This window comes from Bos grunniens, chromosome 7 (genome assembly GCF_055505025.1).
Source record: "Bos grunniens cultivar Pamir isolate PY7600 chromosome 7, Bosgru_T2T1.0, whole genome shotgun sequence".
NCBI lineage: Eukaryota > Metazoa > Chordata > Mammalia > Artiodactyla > Bovidae > Bos > Bos grunniens.
The window spans coordinates 43,249,459-43,261,315 of NC_141171.1; the positions used below are offsets into that span (position 1 = coordinate 43,249,459).

The window sequence follows — 11,857 nt, forward strand, 5'->3', positions numbered from 1 at the left end:
CAGAGGTTGGGGCCCTGCCCAAGCAAGACGGTCCAGCCTTAAAAGGAGCCTGGTAGAGCCCAGGGGAACTGGTGTCTCCTGTCTGCGGCTCTGCACCCCTCAGACTCACGCCAGTGTGGTGGGTAGGGGTGTTGGTAGAGTCCCTGCCTGCATCTGTGTGGCACCTGGGCAGGTAAGGCCTGGAGGTAAGGGGGCTGCTTCCCATGGTGCGACTTGGCTTCTGTTTTCTGGGGGGGCCTCAGGTTCCATACCTGCCCACCCCACCTTGGTTGTGAGGCTGCCCCTTGCTGGGCTCACAGTCCCCTGGGGGACAGATACCCTCAAGCTTGGCAGAGAAGCTGGTTCCTGGCAAATGGATGGGGACATGGGGCAGAAGCTGCTGGCCTTGCTTCTCTCACTACATAATCTGGGTAGGAGTGGCCACCCATTCTGGGCCTTGGCTTGCCCACCTGTACAGTGGCTGTGTGAGCCCTGCGGGGGAGGTCGCCCCAGTCTGGGATCAGGAGAGCCCTGGCATGTGGGGTGATCCAGTCTCCACCCTTCCCCCGCACTGTGAGCAGCCCTGCCAGATTCGCAGCTGGAGGCACATCAGATGGAAGAAGAGACAGGTTCAGAGGGGCCCCACAGCTGTCCAAGGGGCAGGTCAGGACAGAGATTCCCATCCCCCACCGCCCGCCACCCCAGCCAGGAACGGAAGCCCAGGCACTGTGTACCCTTCCCTGTGGACCAACCACAGCACCCAGTGGGCTGAGTCTCCCACAGGCTCAGGGCCCCCGTGGTTCGAGCAGGTCCTCTGCACCTCGGCCAAGGATCAGACACCACAGCCTTGTGCTGGGAGCACCTGCCTCCACCTTGAGCCTCAGTGTGCCCGGGCCCCAACCATCCCAAAGCTTTCTGGCACCTTTATGTCCTCATTTGGCCCTTTATTGGGAGTGGGCTGGGGGGCGTCCCCCCATCCTGTGATGTACCCCGCTTCCTGGAGGAGGAAATGGGCCCAGAGTGGTTAAGTGGGATTGGAATTTAAGCCCAGCTGAATCCCCAGAGACTAGGACGCTGGACTGGTCCCAGTAAGGATCTCTCAGGGGAAATGGCCCCAGAGTGTGGGCTGAGCCAGGTGGCCTGGGTGGGGCTTTGGACTTGGACCCGCCTCTGAGGAACAGCAGCTGGCTTGTGGACCAGCTCAGTGACCCCGGGAGACAGATGGCCCCTCTCTGAGTGATGCTGGGAGGCGGTGGGGAGGCCCAGAGGGTTTAGGGGTGAGTTTGGCTCAGGCTTTGTGGGCTGGGGCCCTGGGTGCCAGGGGGCAGTGCAGCGTGGCGCAGCAGCCGCCCTCCCTCTGCAGCGGTGTCGTCTTTCTCTTCCTCCTCTGAACTTTGTTTCTCAAGCCCAGGTGGGGCCTGGGAGGAGGGGTTGCACCTGCTTCCCGGGGTGGGGCCCTGTCCCCTAGCAACCTGGGGCCAGGGCGGGGCTGGGAGGCCTCTGTGCCAGCCAAGGAGCCAGAGCCAGGCTTGGAGTCTGTGGGGCTGAGAGCACGGGTGAGGCTGGGGCAAAGGAGGGTGGGATGGACACTAAGGTGGGGGGTGGGGGGTGGGGGGTTGGGGTCCTGCTTGGGTGGGGAGCTCTGCTTTTGGCATGGGGGTTTGTGTGTCAGCAGCACCTTCTGACCCCAGTGGGGCCCTCCGGGTACAGGGAGGAAGTCCGCATCCCCACCCCAGCCCCCTCTGGGGTGTTCAGTGGGCTTCCAGAGACGTAGGGGACCTCCCCTCGCTCTGAGCCCCCTGGCTGGCTCTGAGGCTGGTCTATGTCCTTCCTATGCTGCACCTGACAAGAGGAGCAGAGGCCGGTCCCTGAGCTTTATCAGGGCCCCAGTCTCTACCCTGGGCTTCAGGACCCCAAATCCATTGACCTTGAACCCTGACCCTCTAAGGAAGGGGCCTGATCACACCCCTGGGGCCAGAGGCACAGCTCACCCCTGCTGATTCTGGGAATTCGGGGGTTTCTGGGGAGACGCTTAACACCAGCCAGAGGCTTGCTTGGGGAGGGCTTGAGCAGCCTATGACACCCCCTTCCATTGGGCTGGGGTCTGATTGGGGCTCACTGGAGGCGGTGGGGTGGTCTCAGTATGAGGGGGAGTGTCCAGCCTCTGGGAGGGCGGCTGGAATCCCGTGGGTGTGGGGCAGAGACTCGGCCCAGAATCCAGGTGTGTTAAGGGGCCCTGCTACCAGGGTCTTGGGGACTGTAGCCCAGAGGGACAGAAGAGGAACCCTGAGAGCCTGTCCCTGCTGTGTGACTGGCCCTGTCTGAGCCTCAGGCCCTTCCAGCAGGCCTTTGCCCAAGGGCAGGAGGCCAGTTGCAGTGATGAGGAAGCAGGTATGTGGCCCAGAGGCCATAAACCCAGTTTCAGTTTTGGTATCAACAGGGTACAGAGTTGGGACTGGGGAGGAGCAATCCCAGGGAGCTTCCTGGAGGAGGAGGTGACTGCCCAGTTTCAGAACCTGTTGCTCTGTCACGCCCTGTGTGACCCCTCTCAGGGCCTTGGTTTCTTCTGCTTCATGTTGAGCACAGAATGGCCCCTGGGTCGCAGGCTCTTGTGAGAGGCCAACAAAGTGCTGGCATGAGATGCCCAGTTGGGAGGAGCCACTCGAGGAGTTGGAAGGCTCTGATTGCTAGTACAACTCATTTGTACAGTTTGTGAGACCTCCAGGAGGGCGGTTTCTTCTCCAGTGTTTCTGTGTGCCAGGCACCTGCTCGGGCCTCCTGGTTCCTCCCCAGGCCCTGATGTGGAGTTGGCACAGTCCCACCGTACAGACTGAGGCTTGGTGAGGGAGTGCCTGCCCCAGGGTCACTCTGAGATCAGTGGTAGAAAGTGAAGTCGCTCAGTCATGTCCAACTCTTTGCGACCCCATGGACTGTAGCCTATCAGGCTCCTCCGTCCATAGGATTTTCCAGGCAAGAGTGCTGGAGTGGATTGCCATTTCCTTCTCCAAGGGATATTCCCAACCCAGGAATCGAATCGGGGTCTCCCGCATTGCAGACAGACGCTTTACCATCTGAGCCACCAGGGAAGAGATCAGTGGTAGATCCAGGGTTTAAAAACTAAAAGCATCAGCCACTGCTATAAAAGCATTTCTCTGGAGCCTACTGCATACCAGGCTGAACCTGCGTGGAGGCAGCCTCTCTTGGTGGCAGCTGCGTGCTCTGGACCTACCTACCATCCAGAGGGACACTGGGGTCAGTGGGAAACTGGGGGAGACTTGCCCAAGGACTCAGGCAAAGAGGGACCCCACCCTGCTGGCCTCAGTGAATCACCCAGAAGGAATGGGCTGAGGAGGGATGTGTCCCCCACCCTGCCCCACCCACCAGGAGACCCGACACCCTCTGGGTGTGCAGTTCTTTTTCCTGGAGTTAATGTCCCCTGTGGCTTATAAATCCTTCTGGGTGAGCCTCTGCCCACTCACTAGGCAAACATTTCTGCATCAGCCCCATCACGCCTGCACTCGCCTGCATTCCCCAGGGGTCCAGGGCATGGGGACCAGACTTGCCCTCCAAGGTGGGCTGGGGTTAGGGGGGAAGCCTGGAGGGGCAGCCGGCTCTCTGCTTGAATGAACTCTAACCCTGGCCCCTGGACACGCGGAGTGAGAGTGAGCCAGCCTTTATTAAGCACTTGCTGTGTACCAGACTCTGGGCTATGGGGACAGATGCTCACCTGGGCCCCTGGGAGGGAGCTGATGGCTTGCAGTGGGAGGTGACAGGCCTTAAACAATCTTCTTCTCCTTGCAAAGATGTGTAAACACCCGGCCACTCTCAAGTCTTTGGGATAGAGGCTCAGCCCTCTTGGCTAGGACTTATCACCTAAGCCTGCTTGTTTTTTAAATATTTTTTTCCTAGTTATAATTCAATATTTGAAAGACTGCATGATAAGAACGAGTTGATTGTAGCATGGATCCCCATGATTGATTTTAGGTTGCTTGATGTCACTTTTCCAGCTCAGGGAGGGTCTGCAGTTTTCTTTTAAAACCACATTTCACTTTCACAAGCAAGTTGGTGTAAAAAGGCAGCGATGTACCCAGTAGCCTTGGTGGCATCAGGGGGCTGAGGACGGGGACGAGGGCTGCTTGAGGAGTTGAGAACAGCTTAGCTTCCTTTCTTCAGCTGTACTGGGCCAGGTACACATGGGATGCTCAGGCCACAGGCTCCAAGGGTGGAGACAGTCTGGAGGGGCTTCCTGGAGGAGCTCCCTGGACTGCAGCTAAGGAGACTGTGGAAGAGCAGAAACCAAGGTCCTCCCAGCAGAGGGAGGAGGAAAGGGTCAGATTTGGGGTCTGGTGCCTGTAGAGTTCGTGGGTTTGGGTTGAGGTAGTGGCCTTGAGTGCCCTGGGCAGGGTGTGAAGGCTGCAGCCTGGAGATGCCAGGAGTCGTGGAGGTGTAAGAGCAGCTGCCTGGCCTCCACAGAGGCTCCTGGAGATGTGCTCAGAGGGAGCCCCAAGTCCTGGTGGGGCTGGGCCCCCTGGGGCACTGGGTCAGGGTTTTGCCTGGCCCTGAAGGACAAGGCCCAAGGTACTCCTTAGCTGGGCCAAGTTTTATGGTGCTGAGGGCACAATCATCTGGATGGGACAAGGTGTCCCTCTGGGCAAGTTCAAAGAGAGAGCCAGATACGGGATTCTCTGTCTAATCACACCCCTCTCTGGGCCTCAGTTTCCCCACTTGACATCCCTCAGTGAGAGGTGGGGCCATCTGTAAATGTCAGATGAAATGAAGAATCACAGAAAGAACCTCAAGATGCGTGTGCCTTTAGAGAGAGTTTGTCAGGGGGTAGCCCCCCTGTGACTGGACCCAGCGAGCTGGCACCCAACAGGTGCAGTGTCTGGGAGAGGAGGTGGGAGGGGTGCCTGCAAATGTTAGACACACAGGGGACGAGTTGTTAATCAGTACAGGGGCCCTCAGGGATTCAGGTGTGGCTGGATCCAGGAGCTGAAACAATGTTTTTAGGGTGCTGCGTTGCAGTTGGGGGTGCTCTTAAGCAAGGTGTGTCCTCAAGGGCAAATATGGCCCCCCAACAGTTCTGTCTCATCCTATCAGCCTCACAAGCCCAGTGGGGAAGAGGGTCCAATTTTCCACTTTAATTGCAAAGTCCCAGAGTTTAATGTCACTGGCCAGGTTGGGTCACATGTCCATCCCTGTACAAATAACAGAGGTCCAAATATAGAATGCTCTGATTGGCAAGGCTGAGTCACTTACCCATCCCTGAGCTAATCACAGAGGCCACTTGGCCAGGACTTTGTCCTTGGAGGGAGAGGGACTACAGCTCTCCCCAAGTTCTCTGACTTGGTAACCCACACATCCTTCTCCTCCTTCAGTGAGCCCAAATCGTCTCCACCTTGGGAGCCTGTGGTGGGCAGAGACCTCCTTCCGAACATGGACCGAGTTACCAGATATCCCATCTTCGGCATCCCTCACTCATCCCGCATGGCCGGTGTGGCCTTTGATGGTGACACCAGCTACACTTTTGAGTTGGTGGGCGTGGGGCCCACGGCCAGTTTCTGGAGCCAGGACGAGACACCAGCATGGCCCACTGACCACGAGGCCTCCCTGGAAATGACGCGGACTGAGACATCCCGCAGCCTGCGTGTCTTCCCTGGCCGGATGGCCCCATGGCCACCCTGCCCCCAGGATAACGAGGATGAGGAGGTGAAGGCCTACCACCTGGAGGCCAGGGACACCCCACCCTGGCAGCCACAGAACCTGGAGCGGGAGCGCCAGGCAGTCATTCGGGGCCAGGCTGTCAGGAAGAGTGGCACGGTGGCCACGCTCCATGGTGCCCCTGACCACAGGGAGCCCAGGGGCCCCAGCCGACCACAGTCCATGCCCCTGGAGGAGAACGAGATAGACAGGGAGCAGATCGACTTCCTGGCAGTCAGGCAGCAGTTCCTGAACCTGGAGCAGGTGAACCCCCCACCTGGAGCAGCCCACGCCAATGCAAGGGTTCTCCAGAGCCCCCAATCCAAGGTAGCCCATGCAAAAACAGGGGTCTCTCGAAACGCCCCACTTGGGGTGGCCCATGTGAATTCAGAGGTTCCTCAGAGCCCCCAACCCAAAGTGACCCATGTAAATGCAGTGGCCTCTCAGAACTCCACACCCAGGGCCAGTCAGGCCTCTAAGGCCCTTAGCAGGCCACCTCTGGCCAATGGGTACGTCCTCCCAGTCAAACCCCAGGTGAAGGAGGTGGTCACAGAAGAGAAGAGGGTTCACCCTTTGCCTACCAGGTCTGTTGCCCAAGCCCTGGAGGACCCCGGTTCCCAGTCCAGAGAAGAGTCCCCAGAGCCCCTCAAGGAGACGCCCATTGAGCGAGAGATCCGACTGGCCCAGGAGCGGGAGGCAGACCTCCGAGAGCAGAGGGGGCTTCAGCGGGCAACGAGCCACCAGGAGCTGGTGGAGATCCCAGCCAGGCTCCTGCTAAGCAAGGTGAGCCTGGCTGCAGCACCACGGCGGGACAGGGGCCGTCCATCACTCTATGTACAGCGGGACATTGCTCAGGAGTCACAGCGTGAGGAGGATCACCGGCGGGAGGGGCTGCAGGTGGGCCGGGCATCCACACCTGACTGGTCCTCCGAAGGACCTCAGCCCAGACTTCGAAGAGTCTACAGCTCAGACTCCATCCTCAGCCCAACCCCAGATGCCCATGCGGCCAGCCTGGCCCCAGAGGTGAGGAAGGTGAGCCGTATCCCACCTGATGCCTACCAACCATACTTGAGCCCTGGGATGCCCCCAGGAGAGTCTCCTGCCTCCCACGCCTACCGCAGGCCCAGCAACCTCTCAGCAGATGAAGCCAGGCCAGTGGGCTCTCCCAAGGCTGCAGGGTCTCAGAGGCATCCCTCAGAATCCTCTGCAAAGCCCTCAGGCCTGAAGCAGGAGCCCCCCCGGGGACCCCTGCATGCCAGCAGGGGTGTCCTGAGACAGGAGTACTTCCATCTGCGGCCCCTGCGGTTCAGAGTCCCAGATGAACCTGAGAGAGCTGAGGCCCCCCGAGTTTGGGGCTGGGAGGTGGCGGGGGCCCCAGCACTGAGGCTACAGAAGTCCCAGTCATCTGAGCTACTGGAGAGAGAAGTGGAGAATGTCCTGCGACGGGAGCGGGAGATGGCTGAGGAGCGGCGGAGTGCTCTGTACCCTGAGGTCTTCTCGGATGAGTGCTGTGACCACGACTCTCGGAGCTCCTCCTGCAAATCTAGTGAGGACGGGTCCTGGGAAAGGCTGCTTTGTGCAGAGTCTCAGAGGAGGGTGGCAGGAGGAGTATGAGGATGCCAGGAGAGGGTGAGGGTAGGGGAACATCTGGGGAACTTCATCCACCACCTGGGTTGGCTGGTCTGTCCATTTGTCTGTCTGCTGAAGCAGTAGATTTTGGAGAAAGATGTTAACTTTGCCTTGAGTTTTTTGCTTTATGGATTTGGAGACTTTGTTGTTAGGTGCATAGAGGTTTACAGATGTTCTAGCCTCTCAATCAATTGCTCCTTTTTGTCAATGTGAACTGCCTCCACCCCATGTCACTTTCTAGTGTTTTTCTCCTTGCATGGTCAGCCCATCTGTTGATCCAGTTTCTCCTGACTGGCTATTCTGATCACTCTGTCTATCAGTTTTCCCAACCAGCTGTCTGCTCTGTCTGTCTGTCCATTCACTCATCTCCTTAACTGGTCCAGCCTCTCAACCAGAATCTGTGTCTCTTGGGCTGAGTTCTCACAGACGTTATGCCCTCAGGAGACTATGGGACCCTCCCTGATGCCCTTTCCTTCCTCTCCCCTCCCCGACCCCCACCAGGCATCACAGGCAGCTACTCAGTGTCTGAGTCACACTATTTCACCCCCATCCACCTGCACTCGGACCTGGTGTGGACGGTGGAGGCCCCGGCCAAGGATGCTCTCCAGCAGAAAAAGAAGAAGGAACAGTGGGTGAGTCTTGAGTTCTGCCATCCCCCTGGAGGCCTAGCTGAGGTCTGACTCCCCATTAGGGGCGGAAAAGTTCAGGCAAGGTGCACAATGGATAAACCGAGTTTCTCTTCATGTCTGGGCTGTATAAGCAGAGTCCCCACCATGAGGTTGTTCCCCCTGAGCCAAAGGCTGAGGATGAGCTCTGCTTGGAGGAGAGCAGTGGCAGTGTATCAAAATGAGCCTTATTATTTTCATGTGTTTATTACCATCAACATCATTTCTGATTATTATCCACATCATATGATGGATGTCTCAGGGCTCTGCAAGCACCATGCCTTTAACATCTGGAGGGATTTTTGTTTCCCTTTTGTTGAGAAAGCCATACTTGCCTGTGCCCAGGGTCATACAGGGCTTCCCAGGTGGCGCTAGTGGTAAAGAACCCGCCTGCCAATGCAGGAGATGTAAGAGATACAGGTTGGATCCCTGTGTTAGGAAGATCCCTTGGAGGAGGACGTGGCAACCCACTCCGATTTTCTTTTTTTTTTTAGTTCTATCAGTTTATTACTATCAACCCATCTGCCTCCACCCTCATGCATGTGTGCTCAATCATGTAACCCCATGGACTGCAGCCTGCCAGGCTCCTCTGTCCATGGACTTTTCCAGGCAAGAATACTGGATGTGTTGCCATTTCCTTTTCCACCACTCCAATATTTTTGCCTGGAAAATCCCAGACAGAGGAGCCTAGTGGGCTACAGTCCATAGCATCACCAAGAGTTGAACATGACTGAGTGACTAAGCACTCATGCAATGTCATATAGTCTGAGTTCCCAAGCCAGTACTTGAACCTAGGCCTGACTCCAAACCCTACATTTGTAACCATGAGGCCATCTCCTCTCTGGTCAGGAACTGTTACACTACAAAGAATAACACCCTGTCCATCCAGCCTTGCCCATGTGGTGCTCACAGTCTTGCCTAGTGGTTTGGGGCAGAATGGAGTCTGGGGACCTGGGTTCAAGTCCCAGTCCTGCTGCTTGCTGACTATGTGAGGGGCAAGACCCTGCCCTTCTCTGACCCTCAGTCTCCTCCCCTGTAAAATGAGTGTGATAATAAGAACGTCCCCCTTCGAACCTTAGAGCAGGGCTGGCCACAGCAAGAGCTCTGTAAATGTCAATTGTCTTTGTTACGATGATGTTTACAAGAGAAAACAGTTGCAAATGATGGGCAATGCTTCAATGAGAGGGACAACATGTGGGAACAGCATGGTGGGTGGTTTTGAGTTTGGGGTGATTGAGGAACGCTTAGGGGACCAGAGTGGGCAAGGAAGGCCTTCCCTTCTTCCCCAAATGTGACTGTGCATCGAGTCCAGTGGGGAAGGCTAGAAGGCCCTGGGGACTAACATGTGTTCCTTTCCTGTAGTATGCCGGCATCAATCCCTTGGATGATGTCAACTCGGAGGTGAGTGTGCTTCTGGGGCGAGGACCTGGGCCTTCCTCCCTTCCCCCTGAATCAGTGCCCCCTGTCCCCTGGCATCAGGGTCGTGGGAAGCCTTTCTTCTGGGTGTGGGTACTTGCCCTGGTATCTTCTTGATTGGTAGTGTCTGCCTGAGGTGGACTTTTCTGTGATCTGCTTTTGATGCCTGCCACAGGCACAGACTGTGGAAAGAGGGTCCACCTGCCGCCTTTTTAGGAGATGGTTTTGGGGCAGGTTTGGCCCAAGACAGGGGTATTTTCTTTGAGGGAGGGGTCCACCTGAGAGTGTCACCTACCTCACCTGAGAGAAGGTCACCTACCTCAGTGGTTTTGTGGAATACATTTGTGACCCTCTCTGCATGCAATGCCAGAGAAGGCAATGACACTCCACTCCAGCACTCTTGCCTGGAAAATCCCATGGACAGAGAAGCCTGGTAGGCTGCAGTCCATGGGGTCGCTAAGAGTCGGACACGACTGAGCGACTTCACTTTCACTTTTCACTTTCATGCATTGGAGAAGGAAATGGCAACCCACTCCAGTATTCTTGCCTGGAGAATCCCAGGGACAGAGGAGCCTAGTGGGCTGCCGTCTATGGGGTCGCACAGAGTTGGACATGACTGAAGTGACTTAGCAGCAGCTGCATGCAATGCAGGAAACTTGAGTATGATCCCTGGGTTGGGAACATCCTCTGGAGAAGGGAATGGCAACCCACTCCAGTGTTCTTGCCTGAAAAATCCCACAGACAGAGGAGTCTGTCAGGCTACAGACCATGGAATCACAAAGAGTCTGACACAACTGAGCAACTAAGACTTACACTTTCATTTTGATCTGAGTCCACAATGCCAGGCCCGGGCATTTCCCTCCTGTGGGGTTCAGCATGAGTTAGCACATTCCTTTGCACTGTTACTGGGAGTGGAGGGTCTGAAACAGGAAGTGGTGGTCCTACTCTAATTGTTCTCCAGGCCTCTCCTAGGGGTTAATGGTCGAGGGAGCTGTTTGGGGACTTAGAGCCCTGAGGAAACTCCATGCCTCCTTTTTGCAGATTCTAGAGGCCACACGGGTGACCCGACACAGGAATGCCATGGCAGAGCGCTGGGAAGCCGGGATCTACGCCAGCGAGGATGAGGACTGAGCCTGGGCAGGCGCTGCCCTGGCACTGGGGAACTGCTGAGTCCCTGCCTTAGGACCTAGATCCCCATTTAAATCCACACCCGAGAACTGCACGTCTCGTGCTGACGGTCCCAAGGGTGGATGCATTTGTGGGGTGTGGGGTTTCTTTCCCGTTTTCATTTTCCTGGAGAAATTGCTGTGCTTTTAGATGACTTCTTCTGCTCCTGTGACTTTGCCAAACACTCTTGAGTTCTGGGAGGAAAGAGACCAGTCCTCTCACCTCCTGATATAATTATTACGGCTGGTCTGAGAGGGGAGACATCCTAACCCTTCTCCTTCTGGGAAGTCCCAAACTGACAGGGGAGACCTGCCTGGCTCCAGCCCTCGAAAGCCTCCAGTCTCAGGGAGGAGGCCTGAGCACCCCAATCCGAGGGTCTCGTGGCCCCCTCCGCAGAACACCCAGCACAGCTCTGACGTTATGGGATCCCATGGGGACAGCTCCCTAGCCCCGGGCATTGAAAAGTGCTCGATTTAGGGGCTTCTGTCCTACCTGAAATAAAGCAGCCGATGCGGTCCCTGCCTGGAGTGGGCGTGCCCTGAGCCTCTGCCTCCTTCACTTCTCCAGGTGACATCACTGCCCCCACCATTCCACTTCCCCAGGTGAGGCATACAGAAGGTGCTCAAGTAGTGCTTGTTCATGAGTGATTGTTCAGCTTTCCCACGTGGCCTCGTCAGTCACTCTCAGAGCGCTTATTCAGCTCCAGCTGGGTCCCCAGTCCCTCTGGCTCCAGGGGCAGTGGTTAGAAAAGGGTCGTTATTAGGCTCCACACATATACCACAGGCACCACTCCCGCGGATGAGATTATTCCCAGGAATGACCTGGTAGTCCTGACCCTTGTGTGGCTGGGGGCCCCTTTGCCCACCCTGCCTCGATTTCCTCCATGCATGGGGGTGGTGATGGGACCTCTTCTGCTCCCCCAACCCAGACCTCAGGGGTGAAACCCCAGCACCTGTGCATGGACCCCAGAGGGACCCCGACGGCGGCTCCTCCCCCTCCGATCCGGACCCACCCCTAGGATCCAGACTAGGAGCAGCTGGGGACGCCCACCCACAGGGTCTGTCCCCACCCGCTGCCCCAACTCCCTCACCACGGCCCGCGCCCCCTTCCAGCGCCTCCCCGACAGGCGGCCACAGGGAAGCCGCCACAGCTATTCTGAGAGCTATTCTTGAGAGCAGCCCACGCGGGGCGGGGAGGCGGTGCACCCGAAATAGCTGAGGCTGAGGGCGAGGGCGTCCCCGGGGCAGGGGGTAGGTGAGCTAGAGAGGGGCTACAGTGGGCAGAACAGATCCGCAGAGGGA

The 11,857-nt window shown here is 57.3% G+C and overlaps 1 protein-coding gene across 3 annotated transcripts; it reads left to right on the plus strand.

The window, feature by feature from the left end:
- The first annotated feature begins 35 nt into the window (after positions 1–35).
- Positions 36–11,083, plus strand: MISP (mitotic spindle positioning). 3 transcript variants are annotated; one of them, XM_086411249.1, is made up of 5 exons: positions 36–172; positions 5,358–7,225; positions 7,810–7,940; positions 9,336–9,374; positions 10,431–11,083. In XM_086411249.1, exons 2-5 carry the CDS (start codon positions 5,416–5,418, stop codon positions 10,518–10,520), a joined length of 2,070 nt encoding a protein of 689 aa, XP_086267375.1. In that variant the 5' UTR covers positions 36–172; positions 5,358–5,415; the 3' UTR covers positions 10,521–11,083. The 3 variants fall into 3 exon arrangements, with proteins under 3 accessions (XP_086267375.1, XP_086267376.1, XP_086267374.1); XM_086411250.1 differs by having other exon boundaries at positions 59–185; XM_086411248.1 differs by lacking the exon at positions 36–172 and adding an exon at positions 1,409–1,535.
- Positions 11,084–11,857: the final 774 nt, after the last annotated feature.